The sequence below is a fragment of the Diabrotica virgifera genome, chromosome 9 (assembly GCF_917563875.1).
Source record: "Diabrotica virgifera virgifera chromosome 9, PGI_DIABVI_V3a".
NCBI classification, from domain to species: domain Eukaryota; kingdom Metazoa; phylum Arthropoda; class Insecta; order Coleoptera; family Chrysomelidae; genus Diabrotica; species Diabrotica virgifera.
In genome coordinates this window covers 69330061-69347016 of record NC_065451.1, presented here as the reverse complement: position 1 = coordinate 69347016, position 16956 = coordinate 69330061, and the positions used below count along the sequence as shown (strand labels likewise).

Sequence of the window (16956 nt, the reverse complement as noted above, 5' to 3'; positions counted from 1 at the left end):
TCTACTCTATGTTATATTATGTGTAAGTTTTTAGTTTGTGAAAACTGTCATTATAGATAGCAGTGCGTGAAGTGTTTAAAGTGAGCGTGAAGTAACAATGTATTTTAAATGGGACTTACTTTTTCGCACTGTTTTTAACACACTTTCATATAATCAAATATCTTTAACTTTGGCGTTGTCATGGTGATGACATAATGAGCAATAAATTACGACAAAAGTTTTTACAGTTTTGTGGTTTGAAAGAAGTTAGAATTTTTAAATATCAAAGTTCTAAAAATTGTAGAATAGAAATGAATTCCAGTGACGAAGAGTTACAGTTTTTTTATTTGTTTATGGTAGAGTAGATAAAATATTGTATGAAACTGTGCATGAAGTACTTTTTGCGAACTTAGCGATGTATAGCACTCGCTCCGCTGTCGCTCGTGCTCTAAATATCGCGTGCGTTCGCAAAAAGCATACTTCACGAACTGTTTCATAAATAACTATTTTTAAACAAATACAAAAGATCACGTTTTTTTGCTCCGGAACATATATTTTTAGACGAAGTAGTTTTCAATCCTAATAGTAAATTATTAATATTGAAAATATTAAAAATATTACTAAAAGATTTTTAAATTGAAAACTTATTGGTACACTTTCCTGGTGACACCACCAAGACTTCTACAATTTGCAAGTCAAATGGATGCTGCAGTGAAGACGAGAGGGAAGGAATTCTACACTATGCAATTCACATCCCCCGTCTGCAGCTGGTAAAGTTCCAACGGAAAAATGCACCTAGTTAGGCCGCACCTACATTGGATCCGATTTTCTCCGATCAGATCAGATCCGACGTCGGCCGACGTCGGAATAGAAAATAAACCCATAGTATTAAATGGAGGTGCCTACATCGGATCCGTTTTTCTCCGATCCGATCAGATCAGATCAGATCCGACGTCGGAATAAAAAATAAACCCATAGTATTAAATGGGAGTGCCTACATTGGATCCGTTTTTCTCCGATCCGATCAGATCAGATCAGATCCGATATCGGGCGACGTCGGGAGTAGCTTCTCCTATTCTCATCGAGAAGTGTTTGGTTTCATTCCGATTGGTTGCACGTTGAGTTGCAATTTTAGTTGCAAGTTGGTTGCAAATTGGTTGCAAGTTGGTTGCAAACTGGTTGCAAACTGGTTGCAAACTGGTTGCAAACTGGTTGCAAACTGGTTGCAAGTTGGTTGCAAGTTGGGGGTTGCAAGCTAACATGTTTAAATATATTCAATGTCATCATCTCAACACTTCATCGCAACTTATTGTCGGTGGTCGGTGGTCGGAAGATTACTGAACCAATGTAGGCACCCTCGCCGGAAAACCGGTCTGATCGGATCTGATCTGATCGGAGAAAGACGGATCTAATAGGGCTTTTCATCGACTGTCATTTGTTTCGAGCTTCTGTCATGTGTCACATAATATTGATATATCTACGCCATACGTCTTTGGTTTGTATTGTTTATATACCAATAACGTATGACGTAGATAAATTATTATGTGACACATGACAGAAGCTCGAAACAAATGACTGAATGAAAAGCCCTATGTAGGCACCGCCTGTCGGATCGGATCGGATCTGATCTAATCTGATCTGATCTGATCTGATCGGAGAAAATCGGATCCAATGTAGGTGTGCACTTACTCTACGGAGTAATACGACTATAAAATAAAAATGTATACCATTTTTATTCAGTTCGCATTTTTATTATTATATATTTTTAGGTTTTTTGGGTTATTCTAAACAAAAAAGGTATCTTGTAGTTTTTCCCAAAAATTAATAGTGTTCGAGTTATAGGCGATTTAAAATCTGAAAAATGCGAAAATACGCATTTTCGAGGCTTAAAAATTCATATTTCAATTAGTATTTTTGAGGTTACCAGATACTTAAATTGATGATTAAACATTCAGCTTCGATTCTGAAGAGTGATCGCGTCTAACCTTAATTTATACCGTTGTTTTTTAATTGTTAAATATGCGTGTTTATCAGATTTTTTTTGCCGGTGCGGCGCGCTCTATTTCAAAAATCTCCTATTTCCTCCGAAAATTATTTTGTCTAGATTTTTTGGGATATTCTAAATAGAATAAGTTTCTTGACATTTTTCTCAAAAGTTAATAGTTTTAAAGTTATAAGTTAATAAAAAACTCATTTTTGGATTTTAAATCGCTTATAACTTTAAAACTGTTAACTTTTGAGAAAAATGTCAAGAAACTTATTTTATTTAGAAAATCCCAAACAATCTAGAAAAAATAATTTTCGGAGGAAAATAGGAGATTTTTGAAATAGAGCGCTCCACACCGGCAAAAAATCGGATAAACACGCATATGTAACAATTAAAAAACAACGGTATAAATTAAGGTTAAACGCGATCACTCTTCAGAGTCTTGAGGCTCAATGTTTAAACTTCAATTTAAGTATCTGGCAACCTCAAAAATACTAATTTAAATATGAGTTTTTAGGCCTCGAAAATGCGTATTTTCGCATTTTTCAGATTTTAAATTGCCTATAACTCGAAAACTATCAATTTTTGAGAACATTTACAAGATACCTTTGTTGTTTAGAATGACCCACAAAACTTAAAAATATATGTTCCAGAGCAAAAAAAGTGATCTTTTGTATTTGTTTAAAAAAAATTGTTTAAACAATTTCTGCCCAAAAATTCCGCCCGGCACCCTTCAGATTTGTTTAAAGAAAATTTTAAAATATTTTTAAATAGGAATCCACAAAGAGACCGAATCGGAAATTTTTTCAGACGGGAGCGGTCTCACTACATGGACTACTGTGAGAGTAAAGAGCAAATATCCTACCGCTCCTATCCATACTGCCGAGTGGAAAAAAACTTAACTCTCGTCTAGCGTAACAGCGTAACTACCCGCTATTAGCACTTCTTTGCTCTTTGCTCGTCCACTCTGAACGTGCACTTTTTGCTCTTTGCTCTTTGCTCGTTGCTCTTTGCTCTTTGCTCTTTGCTCGTCCACTCTGAACGCGGCCTTACTCACTTGCCGCTTTGCCGGCGGCGAAGCCGCCTTTGACTTCTCTCCTTTGACTTCCGTCACTACTAGAACCGACTTTTTGGGTATGTAGGTGCAATGGCAGTAGCATGACGAGGAGCAGCGCGAGTGAGCTATTTACACATTCACGCTGCCCACTTCCCTGTCCAATTCCCTGTCGAACAGGGCTGAGTATAAATCCGGTACAAAAAGTCGGTTCTAGTGACGGAAGTCAAAGGGAGGCAGCGCGAGGACGAGTGTGTATTCACATTCAACTACTCTCTCTCTCTCTCTCACTTGCCGCAAATTATGTATTTGATGTTCGAGAAAGAGTTTTTAAAAAAGGTATTTTATTTTCAAAATATAAATCAAAATGTGAAACAACAGAAGTGTTAAACAAAACTGAACTAAGTTAAGCAAAAGTTGAATACAAGTAGCAAAAAGTTATAACGATCTGAAAGTCCCTCTATTTATATGGTATTGTATTATTGCGCAGATTCTAGTATCCTAGAATCTGCAGAATCCAGTGGCGAAAACTCTCACTGAGTCCGAAAAATAATAGGAGTTATTTTTGGGATGCTGGTTGCTGGATCTTCTTCTTCAAAGCCGGAATCTTCTTGTAATTCTATTTCATTCTCGTTCCGTTGCTTTGGTCTTCTTTGTTTAATAATATATAGAATTATCAGGATTAGGATAACTGCTATGACTGAGGTTGTCACTAATGGAGTTGTATGCAATGTAGTATTTGTTTCTCTTATTGGTACTAATTGTTTCGCCATATTATTAATTGCGTAAAGATTTTCAAAATCAATTTTGGTAATACATATTATGGTTTTGGAATTTTCGTAGATTTTCTGTAGAAAAATATTTTATTTTTGGTAATATTAGAGCTTTCCCTCTGTGTATTTTGATATTATTATTGAATTTCAATTTATTGATTGTCACTTCACAATTTTCTGGTATACTGATTAGAGATGGACTGTGGACTTCGAAAATTTGGTCTCTCTTGCACTTTGATTGGACTCGTTCAGATGTGGATGGCATTATCAATACTTCATTATTGGTTACTTGTTCGATAATGGATTCTTGAAGAGTGACTTCTGTGGTAAAACATTGGGTTAAACTTTGACCATTGAGGAAACGTAAGGTACAATTGTCTTGTAGTATGGTGTCTTCTTTACAATAATATATTTCTTCTAAAATTGGGCATTCGTCTTTTTGTAGGTGCATTTCGTCGGAGGTTCGTGCCAAATAAGGGTATGTGGGAGTATACATTTTGTTCTTTTGGATTATTGGGTATATTTGATAAAAATCAAGGACTTTTGGTTTTAGGATAGGAATGTGAGTAGCAAAGATCAGTTTTGAACTTGAAAAAGTTACTTGTGTCCCTAATAGCATGTAATATGTTACAATATTTGTAAATTTTGGGATTTGAGAAGGTTGATAAATACTGTGTAAATATTCAATCATGTCTTGAATTTCCTTATTTGAAATAATTGAACTATGCAATGAGTTTCATTTGGAGAACATAATTCCGTTTGCGATATTCTCAATAAAATCTATCATATTTTGGCAATCTAAATTTATCTGACTTATGGTACCTTGAAAAGTAATATAGTTTCCTAAACTATTTATAGTGTTTTGGATTTCTAATTGGAATTACTGTAAGTTACGTTGCAGTTTTTCTTGGTTTTGCCAAAGTGTGGCTAAAGATTTGTTGTAGTGATCGATTAGTTTTTTATACAAATATATGTGTAAGTTCGTCTCATGGATAATATGTTTTTGATTATTTTCCAGGACTTCTATCGCTTTATCATATCTATCTCCGTCATCTGAATCTAAGTTTCCAAATAAATATTTATTAACTTTACCTATGCCATCAATTAGGCCTCTTTTTGATCGAATATGGGGATAGATATTTTCTAATTTTTTGTCTAATGTATTAATTAAAACTTCTGTTCTTTCTAACATGTTTTCTGCCAATCCATGGTATGAAATAGGATTTGAGGCATTAACTTTTACTACACTAGTTTTTATTATTTGATAATTATCTTGAACAGATTCGACTTGCCTAACTATTTCGTTTAATTAATATAATGGATAAATGTATGTTTACTATAAATTAATCTACATGTGCCTAATTTAATTGGGAGTAAAAGGTTTTCAAGGGGCGTTATATTGATATCGATGTCATCTCCTTTAACCTGGTGAGACGTCCGGTATATCACTTGTATCAGAGTCAACACGATTATCGTCTTCATTTTGTTGAACCTGCAAAAAGTTTTTTCTATTAGATCTTGGTTTGCGAGCTGTGTTTTTGTGATAAACCCCTTTATCAGTCTGTAATGTCAGCTTAGCGTCTTTAAGAATAGTTGTTTGTTTAAACTTAGAAAGTGCCTTGCTACGGTTTCCACTTTTAATATAGGCTTTGTCTTCATTTGTGTATTCATCAGGTTCTGACCTCGATAAATTGCGTTTATCTATCTGCTGACTTTTCACGTTGGCATTCCTTTCATGTATTTTCCCGTATAATATCTTGCATTGTTCTTTATGATTTTGCTCGTATTGTGATAAAATAAGATGATCATTGTTATCGAATGGATCTGGGTTATTTATATGCCCTTTTATAATTTCGAACGGCGTAAATTTAGTTACAGAATGAATGGAATTATTATATGAAAATATACGATGTTTCATTAATTGTTCAACTGACATGTCTTTATTTGTTTCTTTAAGGCATCTAAAATGTTCTATTAAGGAATAATGAAAACGTTCTACCGGAGAATTCGAATTACTATTCTTAGGAGTGGTACAATATAATTCTATTTTATGTAATTTGCAAAAATCTTCTAAATCATAGTTTTTGAATTCAGTGCCGGAGTCAGTTGTTATTTTATAGGGTAATCCATGATGTGTGATGTAGTTTAATAAACCATCGACTATTGAAATTCCACTAATGCTGGGAATTTGATATGCTTGTCCGTATCGAGAAAATGTGTCGATTATTGTAAGAAATGGTGTAGGTACTGGATATTCTAAATACATCCATGTGAATATGATCAAATGGCTTAGAAGCCGTTGGCGTAAGATTAAATTTAATGACTGGTGGGTTTCTATCATATTTATTTTTTAAACAAACTTCACAATTATTGACATATTGTTCTATATCTTCTGACATATTGGGCCAGTAGTATCGTGAACTTAATGACATTTTTAGCTCATTCATGCCACGATGTCCTTTTTTATAAACATGATAATAATTAAGTTTTTTTTTGTTCGTCGGTAGTCTCAATATCATATAATATTTTTGTACAGTGTACAAATTTAAATGTAGAATTTTTAAAATAATTTTGTAATGAAACTACAAATGTTTCAGGTGATAGCGGTGCTCTAAAATACAAGGCGTATAATTTTCTTGGGTCTATATAATCTTTTACAAAATTTATTATTTCTTTTTGTAAATCTCTTTGGGGTAAGATAACAAATAGTCTTGTGTTGTCGAATATCTTTTCTCTTTTAGTTTTTATTTTGTTAATTTCTCCATAAGTTAGTAAGATTTAGTTCTTGTATTATTCCATTTTTAACATGTCGTTTATTTGTCTGCTAACTTCTTTCTTATAAACTTCTGGATATTTATAGTTTCTTGTATAAAATGGGGATCATTAGTTAAATTTATTTTATGCTTTATTTTAATCGTAAAACCTAGGGCGTTCCAAGTTTGTATAAACAATATCTGTCCTTATTACATAATTTACTTATGGCTTCGTATTCTTCGTTGCAATGATAGTCCTTGAAGTTTGGTCTAGAAAATTTTCATGATTATATATGTTTCTTTTATTTTCATTATATCTTCTATATGTTCTTCTCGTATTTTTGTTATATCGTCTATATATTCTTCTTTTATTTTCGTTATACCTTCTATCATTATTATTATAATATCTTCTTCCATTATCGTTATATTTACCATAATTTTGATTATATATTCCTTCATTATAATTATTATACCCTCTATATGTTCTGCTTTTATTTCCATTATTTCTTCTATGTTGATTTTTATTGTATCTTCTGTTCTCATTATTATACATTTCTTCTCTTATATTATTACTCGTCATTTTGTGATGATATAAATTAATCGGTATCATTACATTGTTGTTATAAATTAGTTTATTAGTTAAATCTATAACTAAATTCATTCTCATCATATATCTTCTAATCCTAAGATTCCATCAAAATATTCGTGAAAATCATATAGGACATAATTGATATAAAAGTCACTTCCGAATTCTGGAAATGCTGGTATTTCGGCTTGATATTTGATAGTCTTACTATTAAGAACAGTTTTTATATCTACATTTGACTGGTAGATGCAATTAGGAAAATATTTTTTGGCAATACTTGGTCGTAGAAAGGACCTGGAACTACCGGTATCAATCAATAATTTTATTTTTGAATTTCCTACTTCAATATATGGTAGGGGATTATTGAAATATATTTCTGTTGACGGTTTTCTTTCCAATGCTCCCATATAAATTTTCAAAATTATGAAACTCGTCGACATATGCAATGGCATCTTCAAGAGAATTTGGTTTCTTAAGGTGCATATTATTTTTAAGAACACCTGTACATCCCGCAATAAAAGTGTTTAGTGCGATCTTGTCACAATGGTTAATTTGGCATACTTTATCTGCAAGTTCTATACTAGTATCGTTACTTATTCTTTGGGCTACATTACTTCTTAAGAGTTGTATCCTTGTTCCAAAATTATGGAGGCTTTCGCTTTTATATGGTTTTTTTCGTGTCAGTTCTTGCGTTAAACAGTCTAAATCACGTCTATCTGCGAAGCATTGTTGTAATGCTTTCTTTATACTATCCCATGTCGTTAATTCCATGCGATTTCCTACTAGTGTTTCTGCTTTTCCAACTAGTTTATCCTGTATGCATTCCAAAATATGTTTATTTAAATCTGCATCCTTATATACAGAATATGTTCGCATTAATTCATCGCATCTTGAGATAAATTTGTTCAGATTATTAGAATCTCCGTCGTAGGGTCTAATATTTTTTAGTTTTGATTTGAGAAAATCCAAATTAAGGGGAGTTTGTGTTTGAGCTTGAGCTGCAGTAGCCATATTATCAGATAAAATATAAATTAAATTCAAAATATCTAACAAAATAATACGTATGTAAATAAATAAAAAATATATATGCAATATAAATATTTTTCAAATATTTCAAAAAATTATTCAATAAAATTCAATATTTGCAACAGTATATAAATATATCAAAAATGTATCAGAAATATATCAAAAATATATTATTTTTCAAAATTCAAAAAATTAATCTATCTTTCCTCACAAAGATATGAAAGGAAAGGTGAAAAGGAAAGGCACTTACAGTTATCTGGAGCACCTGGTTCTCTTCTCCGAACTTTTGCTTCTTCCGGAACTATGCTTCTCGCTGGATACCACTGTAGGGTAGAGATTCGTTTCGATACGCGCTACGATGTAGAAACACCAAAGACCGAAAAAGTTCTATCACTGTATGGGTAAAATTGTCTTTTCCGATCCCGCACGTATCCTACTGACTGCGCCAATTATGTATTTGATGTTCGAGAAAGAGTTTTTAAAAAAGGTATTTTATTTTCAAAATATAAATCAAAATGTGAAACAACAGAAGTGTTAAACAAAACTTAACTAAGTTAAGCAAAAGTTGAATACAAGTAGCAAAAAGTTATAACGATCTGAAAGTCCCTCTATTTATATGGTATTATTGCGCAGATTCTAGTATCCTAGAATCTGCAGAATCCAGTGGCGTAACTCGCCGGCAAAGCGTCAAGTGAGTAAGGGAGCAAGACGATGCTGTCATCACATTCCTTTCTTGTGAGTCATTCGGTAATGAGTTGTGAGGACATTGACGAGGAACGGCGAGGAACTGATGTAAACACCTCACTCGCATCTATATCGTATTTCGGGCAATATTTCCGTCAACGACAGCAGCAGTGGCAATAGCTGAGTATAAATCCAGCATAAAGGTGGGAAATCATGTAATACATACCATGTAAATTTGTTTCTATGGATAATTTGCGCCTCTACTAGTTTCATCTCTTTTTATTTCACAACGTATTATGTTTTCTATCTTTTACGTTATTTTGCCGGTTCTTATAGCGCACTCATCACTGTATATTAATTTAATGTTTAAAAAAGTTGAGACATAATAATCATAAGTGAAATATTTTCAGGCATTGTCATGACGAAAAATGCAGACCTTTCAACTGCAGAAGTAGTATGTGTAACAACTGGTACCAAGTGCATCTCTAAAAACAACACTGCAAATGGAAACTCACTACATGATATGCACGCGGAAGTTCTAGCCCGAAGGTGTTTGCTATTGTACTTCTACAACCAGCTAGAATTGCTGCTGTCAAAGAGAAAACAGAAAACATCAATATTCATACCAAAAAGCTGCGGACGGGGATACCAACTAAAGCAAGGAATTGAGTTTCACCTGTACATCAGCCATACACCATGTGGTGATGCAAGCATTAAATGCGATGATGACATGAATCCCAGTACGATACTCCGTGGTTTACTAAGATGCAAGATAGAAGCTTCACAAGGGACTATACCTACGAAAACTTGCTTTACCTCAACTTGGGACAGTGTTTTAAAAAAACATCCTGTCAAAATGATGTCCTGCTCAGACAAAATTTGCAAGTGGAATATATTGGGCTTGCAAGGATCTCTGTTGCTCAATTTTATTGATCCGGTTTACTTAAGTTCAGTCGTAGTAGGAAGAAGAGTACCTGAAACTCAACTAAAAAGAGCTCTTTACGGAAGAATAGAAAATACTTTACAAAATATACCCTCAGAATTTCATTTAAATAAGCCTAAATTATTAACAGTGCCATGTACTGAAGTGAGAATACCAAGAATCAGTCTTAACTTTGCCGTGATTTGGTTCTTGGGCATGGAACACCCTGAAGTAGTTCTGAGTACAAATGGTAAAACAGAATACGGCTCTTCGGTAATTTCTACAGAGAGTTTGGTAAACCGATATGCGTCATTACTTCAAAAATCTGTTATAGGTCGTAAGATGTTGCATCCAACTCGATTTGAGGACACCAACATGTTAACTAGTTACACCGTTGCCAAAGAAAAAATTTATAAAGCGTTTTCAGAAGCTGGTTTAGGTGACTGGAAATCTAAGTCAAAAAGCTAAATTCTCGTTTCACAAATTAATATACCCAAAACACTATTTTGACATCACCTTTTGAGATTACCTTGATTCTTATAGAATGTGTCCCTTTTTGTTGGTTCAAATATTATGAATGTAATATAGGTCCAATAATAAAACGAAAATTCACAAAAAATTGTTGTTTTTTAAGACACAGTAACAAAGTGTACCCCTTTCTCTTTCCCTTTCCCTTTCTCAATAGGGGAAAGCAAAAGGAAAGGGATACAGCACAACAGATCACATGCTAACAATGAAAATACTCATTTAACGCGCTAATGAGTACAGAATACTGATATATATTGCTTTTGTGGATTTATTTTGAAAAGGCTTTCGACAGTATTGAACACTGGGTCATTCAACACTCGCTAGTAAATGGAAGGATCGACTATCGATACACAGAACTGTTGAAAAACATCTACAAAAAAACAAAAATCACAATAAAACATCAACACCAAAACATCAAACCAATAAACATAAATAGAGGAATTAGGCAAGGGGGCACAATATCCCCAAAATTATTTACACAAGCACTAGAAGATATATTCAAAAAACTTAAATGGCACACCAAACTAATCAACATCAATGAACAACTGCTGAATAACCTGACGTAGCGGTGATATCAGACAGTATAAAAGATTTTAACGAAATGATGACACAATTGGACAAGAAAGCAAACGAGATAGCTCTGAAAATGAACTACACAAAAACAAAATATATGACAAACGTAGAAGATGACAACGAACCCATGCAAATAGGAACAAGTACAATACAGAAAGTCAAGGAGGACATATACCTAAGGCAAATAATGAAACTGAGTAAAGAAAACCAAACAGCAGAGATAAAAAGGAGAATGAAGGCCGCGTCCCACCATCAAATAATTTGAGCAAACTGAAAGTGACAGTTAGTGACGTCACATCCTGAGTGTTCATTGTGGATAATAATGAAAAATTTTAATTTTAAATAAAGTACAAACAAGTTAGACAACTCAATACAAAAAATTTGATCAAACTAGACTGATAGTGAGAGCACATATTTTTAGAATTTAAAAAAAAACTGCAATTGTGACGTCACTTTGACGTACTTCCGGAGTTTGCTCAAACTGTTTGATCAAATTATTTGATGGTGAGACGCGGCCTTGAGACTCGCATGGGTGACATTGGGTGACAAAATGAGGTATATCCTGAAAAACCAGAAATATGCCTAATACCTCCGCATAAAAGTATATAATCAATGTGTTCTACCAGTACATACATATGGAGCACAGACATGGACCTTCACAAAGGAAAATATAGAAAAGATGGCCAAGACTCAAAGGGCAATGGAAAGGCAGATGCTGGGTATCAAGCTAAGTGATAGAAAGAATAACACATGGATCAGAAATAAAACCAAAGTGAAAGGCGTAAACAAACATGCAGCTAATCTCAAATGGAAATTTACAGGACACAACAGCAGACAAAGAGACGGAAGATGGAATCAAGCGATAACTCACTGAAGACCTTGGGACTACAAAAGAGGAAGGAGCACACCACAGATGAGATGGTCGGATGACCTAAAAAGATACGCAGGGATCAGATGTGCAGGATTAGCACTGAACCGAGAGAAGTGGAAAAATAAGGGGGAGGCCTACGTTCAACTTTGGACAAATGAAGGGACATAGATAGACAAAAGGTGCCTATCTTTTAGAGATATGGGCGACCACATTGACTCATCTTATTCTATTCACAGCAGCTCGAAATGGATCAGTTGACGTTAGACCAATCCACTTTCTAAGATTGGCCAGCCAGGATATACGTCTACGTCCTGGGCCTCTCTTGACCTCAATATTGCCTTGTGGAATTAATATTAATATACGCATAATATTATTCTGACGTCACATTTTGAGATTACTTTGATTCTTATACAATGTGCCCCTTATCGTTAAATAATAATCATCAATCATCATTATAGCATCTACACTCCTAGAGGAGTGATATGCCGCCCTCTTTGGACTCTTCTGATTCATTTTTCGCGGGGAATCGGTGCTCATTACAATTTGGTTTTACAATTGGTTGTGCCACTTTGCATTATCTACAATTTTTCTCCCTATCTTAGTAGTGGGTCACTATAGTTCCTCGACTATCTGGTTCTCCCGTCTTCCTCGTAATCTGCCTGACACAGATCTCCGTTTGGTAATTTTCTTGATAACGGCTTCTGGATTTCTCCTTTATGTATGTCCCATCCATTTTAGTCTATGTGCCTTGATAAATCTAATAATGTCTTCTTTCAAAAGTTTTTTTACTTCATGGTTTATCAGTTTTCTAAATTCATTATTACTTAAGCTTAGTGAGCCTGCTATCTTCAATATCTTCAATCTCGCTTCATTTTTCTGTGTCAGACACATTTCAGCGCCATATTGATTACTGGTCTAATTGCTGCTCTGTAAATTTTCAGTTGTTTAGTATTCTGAGTAAGCTTCTTATCTTTGAGGAAGTTGTATTTCCAGTAACTTCTGTTTCCTGCCTGGATTCTTTCATTGATTACTATGCTTCTATCATTGAATTATATTCTGTATAAAATGATGTGTGTTCGTTGGAGAATTAATAAGTGACGAAACTCTGAAGGAAATTGCAAAGTGTATTGAGATGTTTACAGCTTAGGGTACAAAATGATAATAACTAAATTTTATTAATTACAAATGCTTTTAAAACTATTCCCACTGACATTGGCAAAATAATAATTAATAACGTGGTCGTCGATATCCGATGTTACCAGTCTAAACAAACTCAACACAACATACAACACAGTGGCGTATCGGGCCATATTGTTTGACGATGATGTAACACCTCCCTCCTGAAGACCGAAGCTGGGGTGTCCAAGAATGGCTACTTTCGGCAGCTTCGTAGTTTCGGCTTGTAGTGTAGAATCCCTCTGGACAAGCTCCGCACAGGACAGGTAGGACCACATGAAAAGGGCCACATGAAAGAAAGAAACCAACAGACAATAACTCATTCTACTTTGGTTGTTACGAAAAGGCCGTATAGACCAGTAAGGATCTGCGAAAAAACGTATATTTTGGATGTGAGAGGTGGCATTCGGATTTTTGCAGATAAAGTTAGGTGACACGTTCAGTAATAATAATTAACTTATGCTCCTTCTCAAGCCCGGAACATTAATAAAAAAATTAAAATATTTAAAAATTTCGAAAAACATCGATTTTTTTCTGCTTTCTTTGCTTATAACTTTAAAACGATTCGTTTTGGAACAAAGTCGTACAGAAATAAAATAAAGATAAATGAATTTTGTATGATATACGATTAGTAAAAAATGTCTTAAGGTATTACCTTTTCTGCAATATAGCAATAAATACAAAATAACGGGGCAAAATAAGTCTGTTGTTATTCAATATTTTTTAACCACTTTTGTGGCACCTAGAACCTTAGTAATTCGCTTAGGAAATTCTTTGTAACATACTTAACACGTGTACCAAATTTCATTAAAATCAACCTAATAAATTTTGCATAATAAATTTGCAATCTAAATGTTTTTAGAAAAGTTTAAAATCTTTCTGAACAAAAAGTAGACCATTTAGAAGTTGGCTAATTTTTGAAGTTATACTTCTTTAGGCGCGATTGAGATTAAGGGTGAATTTATATTAATCTGCGCGCATGCGCACACCGACAGTATGGTATTAGTCGTTATGCGGGCTCTGATTGGGTGTTGAAATGATCTGTCAGTAATAAATAATTGTTCAATATGAAGGTAAACAAATGTATAATAGATTAGTTTTATTGTTGAGGATAGAAACAAAAAAGTTTATAATTGTAGTGACTTTTAAAAAGTTTTTAAAGCAACAGGTACGTAATAATTGTAAATGTATCATAGGTACCTACCTATTTGAACCTACCAAAATACATAATATGTAATACTTTTATTTACATAATTTGATTAACCATCAAAATTTCTATCAATATTCACCTAATATATTGTTTTCTTATTCTATGTTTTGTTGTATTTTTTCAATATCATTTCAATTCAAAATCAAAATAATTTGATTTAATTCAAAAATGAATCCGTTTAGTTAGTCGATCTTCGCACATATGACACATTGTCTCCGTGGCGAAGCGTTTAAGGCGAATGAACCCCAATACAACGCCAATACCAACCGCGCTGATAAGCTGGTTCGAATCCCAATAGAAACTTTTATTATTTTATTTTTTTTATACATTTTATGATTGTAAGTATATTTATTATATAATTTTATTTTCAGAAAATACGTATTTATTTAAAAAATTAGACTCAGAAATTATTTGTGGCATTTTTAATGTGTTTGTGTGTTTTATTCTTTTATTATTTTAATTTTTGGCACTGTTTTAATAAAAATGTTTGAGAAGTAGTAAGTATAAATTAGTTTAATATTTAAATAAAATATAAATAAAAAGTATATTAATTTCGTTTAAATCATATAATAGAAGTATAACTTCTTACGTGCTTACAAAGTACACACACATTCTTTTTTTTACATATAAAGAGGTGCTCTACCTATCTAATACACTTTACAGAATTAAAATCGGATTATTTAAGGAGCCCCAGCAATGTTTTAAATTTATAAATAATGTTTTGGCTTATAAACAAATAGCTTTGTTTAATAATAAAAAAATTAATTTTTAGCAATGCAAATAATTAAAACCGGTATAATTTGACTTAAACTTTCAAATGCTGTCAGCAGAATTGCTATTTTATTTTTTAATCAAACGTTATTCGCGTTCAAAAATTGCAATTTATTGATTTTTTGAAAGTTCCACCGCCTTTATCTCGAAAACTATGCATCCTACGAAAAAAACTCGTAAGAACATTTTTTAATTAGAATTACCCAAGAAATACAAAAAAATGTTTTATTTTGCGAAAAATCGATTTTATGTAATTCCTTAAGTTCTTTGTTTATAATAATCTTATCGACATCCGGATCAACTGTTACCCAAAAAATTCGTGTTCTACGGGTCAAAATACATAAAAAAAATGTGTGTGTACTTTGTACGCACGTAAGAAGATATTCTTCTATTATATAATAGGTAATTTAAACGAAGTAAATATACTTAAAAGGTTATTTGTACTTATTTTATTTAAAAATCAAACTAACTTTCTTATCTACCACTTTCAAAAAAGAAGAATATCTTCAAAAATTATATAATAATATACTTACAATCATAAAATCTATAAAAAAAAAATAATAACTTGCTTGGGGCTTGAACCCACTTCACGTACCGCGCCGTACGAAAGTTGACGGTATTTCAAACTGCACCACATTCGCGTATACGTCATGTGGGAATATACACAAACTAAACGTTTACACCATAAATTTATATGAATTTAATAAAATTATTAGTTTGATTTTTGTCGAAATAAAATACAACAAAATATAGAGTAAGAAAACGATATATGAGATGAAGATTTGTAGAAAGTTTGTTCGTAATCAGATTATGTAAATTAAAGCATTGCCTACTAATAGGTAACTACATTATTTTGTTTACATTTTTCAAATAGATAGGTATTGAAACTATTAGGTATTTCCAACTGAAACATTTAGAATTACGTACCTGCGGCTTTTCAAAACTATTTAAAAAGTCACTATAATTATAAATTTGATCTTATTTCTGTCCACACATCAATAAAAACTAATAGGGGAAAGTCGGATAAAATGGTCCCCTGGGTAAAATGGTCCCCTAACATATTTCTCATAATTTTCATAAAACCATCGTTTATCTTTCTTTATTATATTCAGTACCACTAGCGCCACCTATGTACGAAGCTGTGAAGATGTGCGAAGCATATTAAGCTAGTTTTAATATAACCTATAAAAACACACGTGATATTGTTAATTTCGTGGTCGCAAAAATTGTGTTTTTAGGCGTTTTAATTAAAGTAAGTAGAATTTTTTTTAATGGAGTTTAAAAAGGTATCTTTTTTGTTTATATCAGATATGTTACAATTTCTCTAATTATCAGAAATCACTCATGTAAATTAGTTTTTATATTTGATCAGATTTTGAGGTAAAATGGTCCCTCCATGTTGAGGCAAAATGACCCCGGGGACCATTTTACCCTTGCTATATAAAGTTTTGAGCTATACAGAAATATTTTTTATAACAATCAAATGTAGTTATATTATCTTTACAGAAATAATGGTTAGAACTTATGTTCGGAAGACGACAAGACAACAATGGGATTCAAATTCAATGAAACTGCCTTAGAAAATATTTCTAACGGTATGCCTTTTAAAAGAGCTGCTAGGATTTATAATCTGCCTTTAAGTACTTTAAAAAGAAGGGCCAAAAATCAAAATGTATTGGTAAGTGAACTAAAAGTAGACTAGTTTATTTATAAAGGAGATGTCAGAAAATGATCGTTACTTTCTTTTAGGCAACAGGTTATTCGAAAATACTTGGTCGATTCACTACAACATTGCCCGAAAAATTGGAGACTTCCTTAAAGGAGTATCTTTTAGATATGGAAGACCGACTGTTTGGTATGACGAAGAAAAACACTTGTGAAATGGCGTACTCCCTTGCGGAGAGGAATGGTATTAAACACAGGTTCTCTAAAAACAAAAAGTCAGCTGGAACAGCTTGGTTTAGAGATTTTCTAAAGAGATACCCAGAGATTTCTTTTAGAACTCCTGAGGCTACCTCAGCTGCCAGGGCGAGAGGCTTTAATAAAGAGGCAGTCGCTAAGTT

At 33.0% G+C, this 16956-nt stretch overlaps 1 protein-coding gene across 1 annotated transcript in view; it reads left to right on the top strand.

The window, feature by feature from the left end:
• Positions 1–10365, top strand: part of LOC126891802 (double-stranded RNA-specific editase Adar-like) — a 44792-nt gene extending 34427 nt beyond the window's left edge. The window contains exon 3 of the mRNA XM_050661081.1: positions 9253–10365. Coding sequence (XP_050517038.1) covers positions 9253–10232 — 980 coding nt within the window. The 3' untranslated portion in view covers positions 10233–10365. The remainder of the gene's footprint in view (positions 1–9252) is intronic.
• Positions 10366–16956: the final 6591 nt, after the last annotated feature.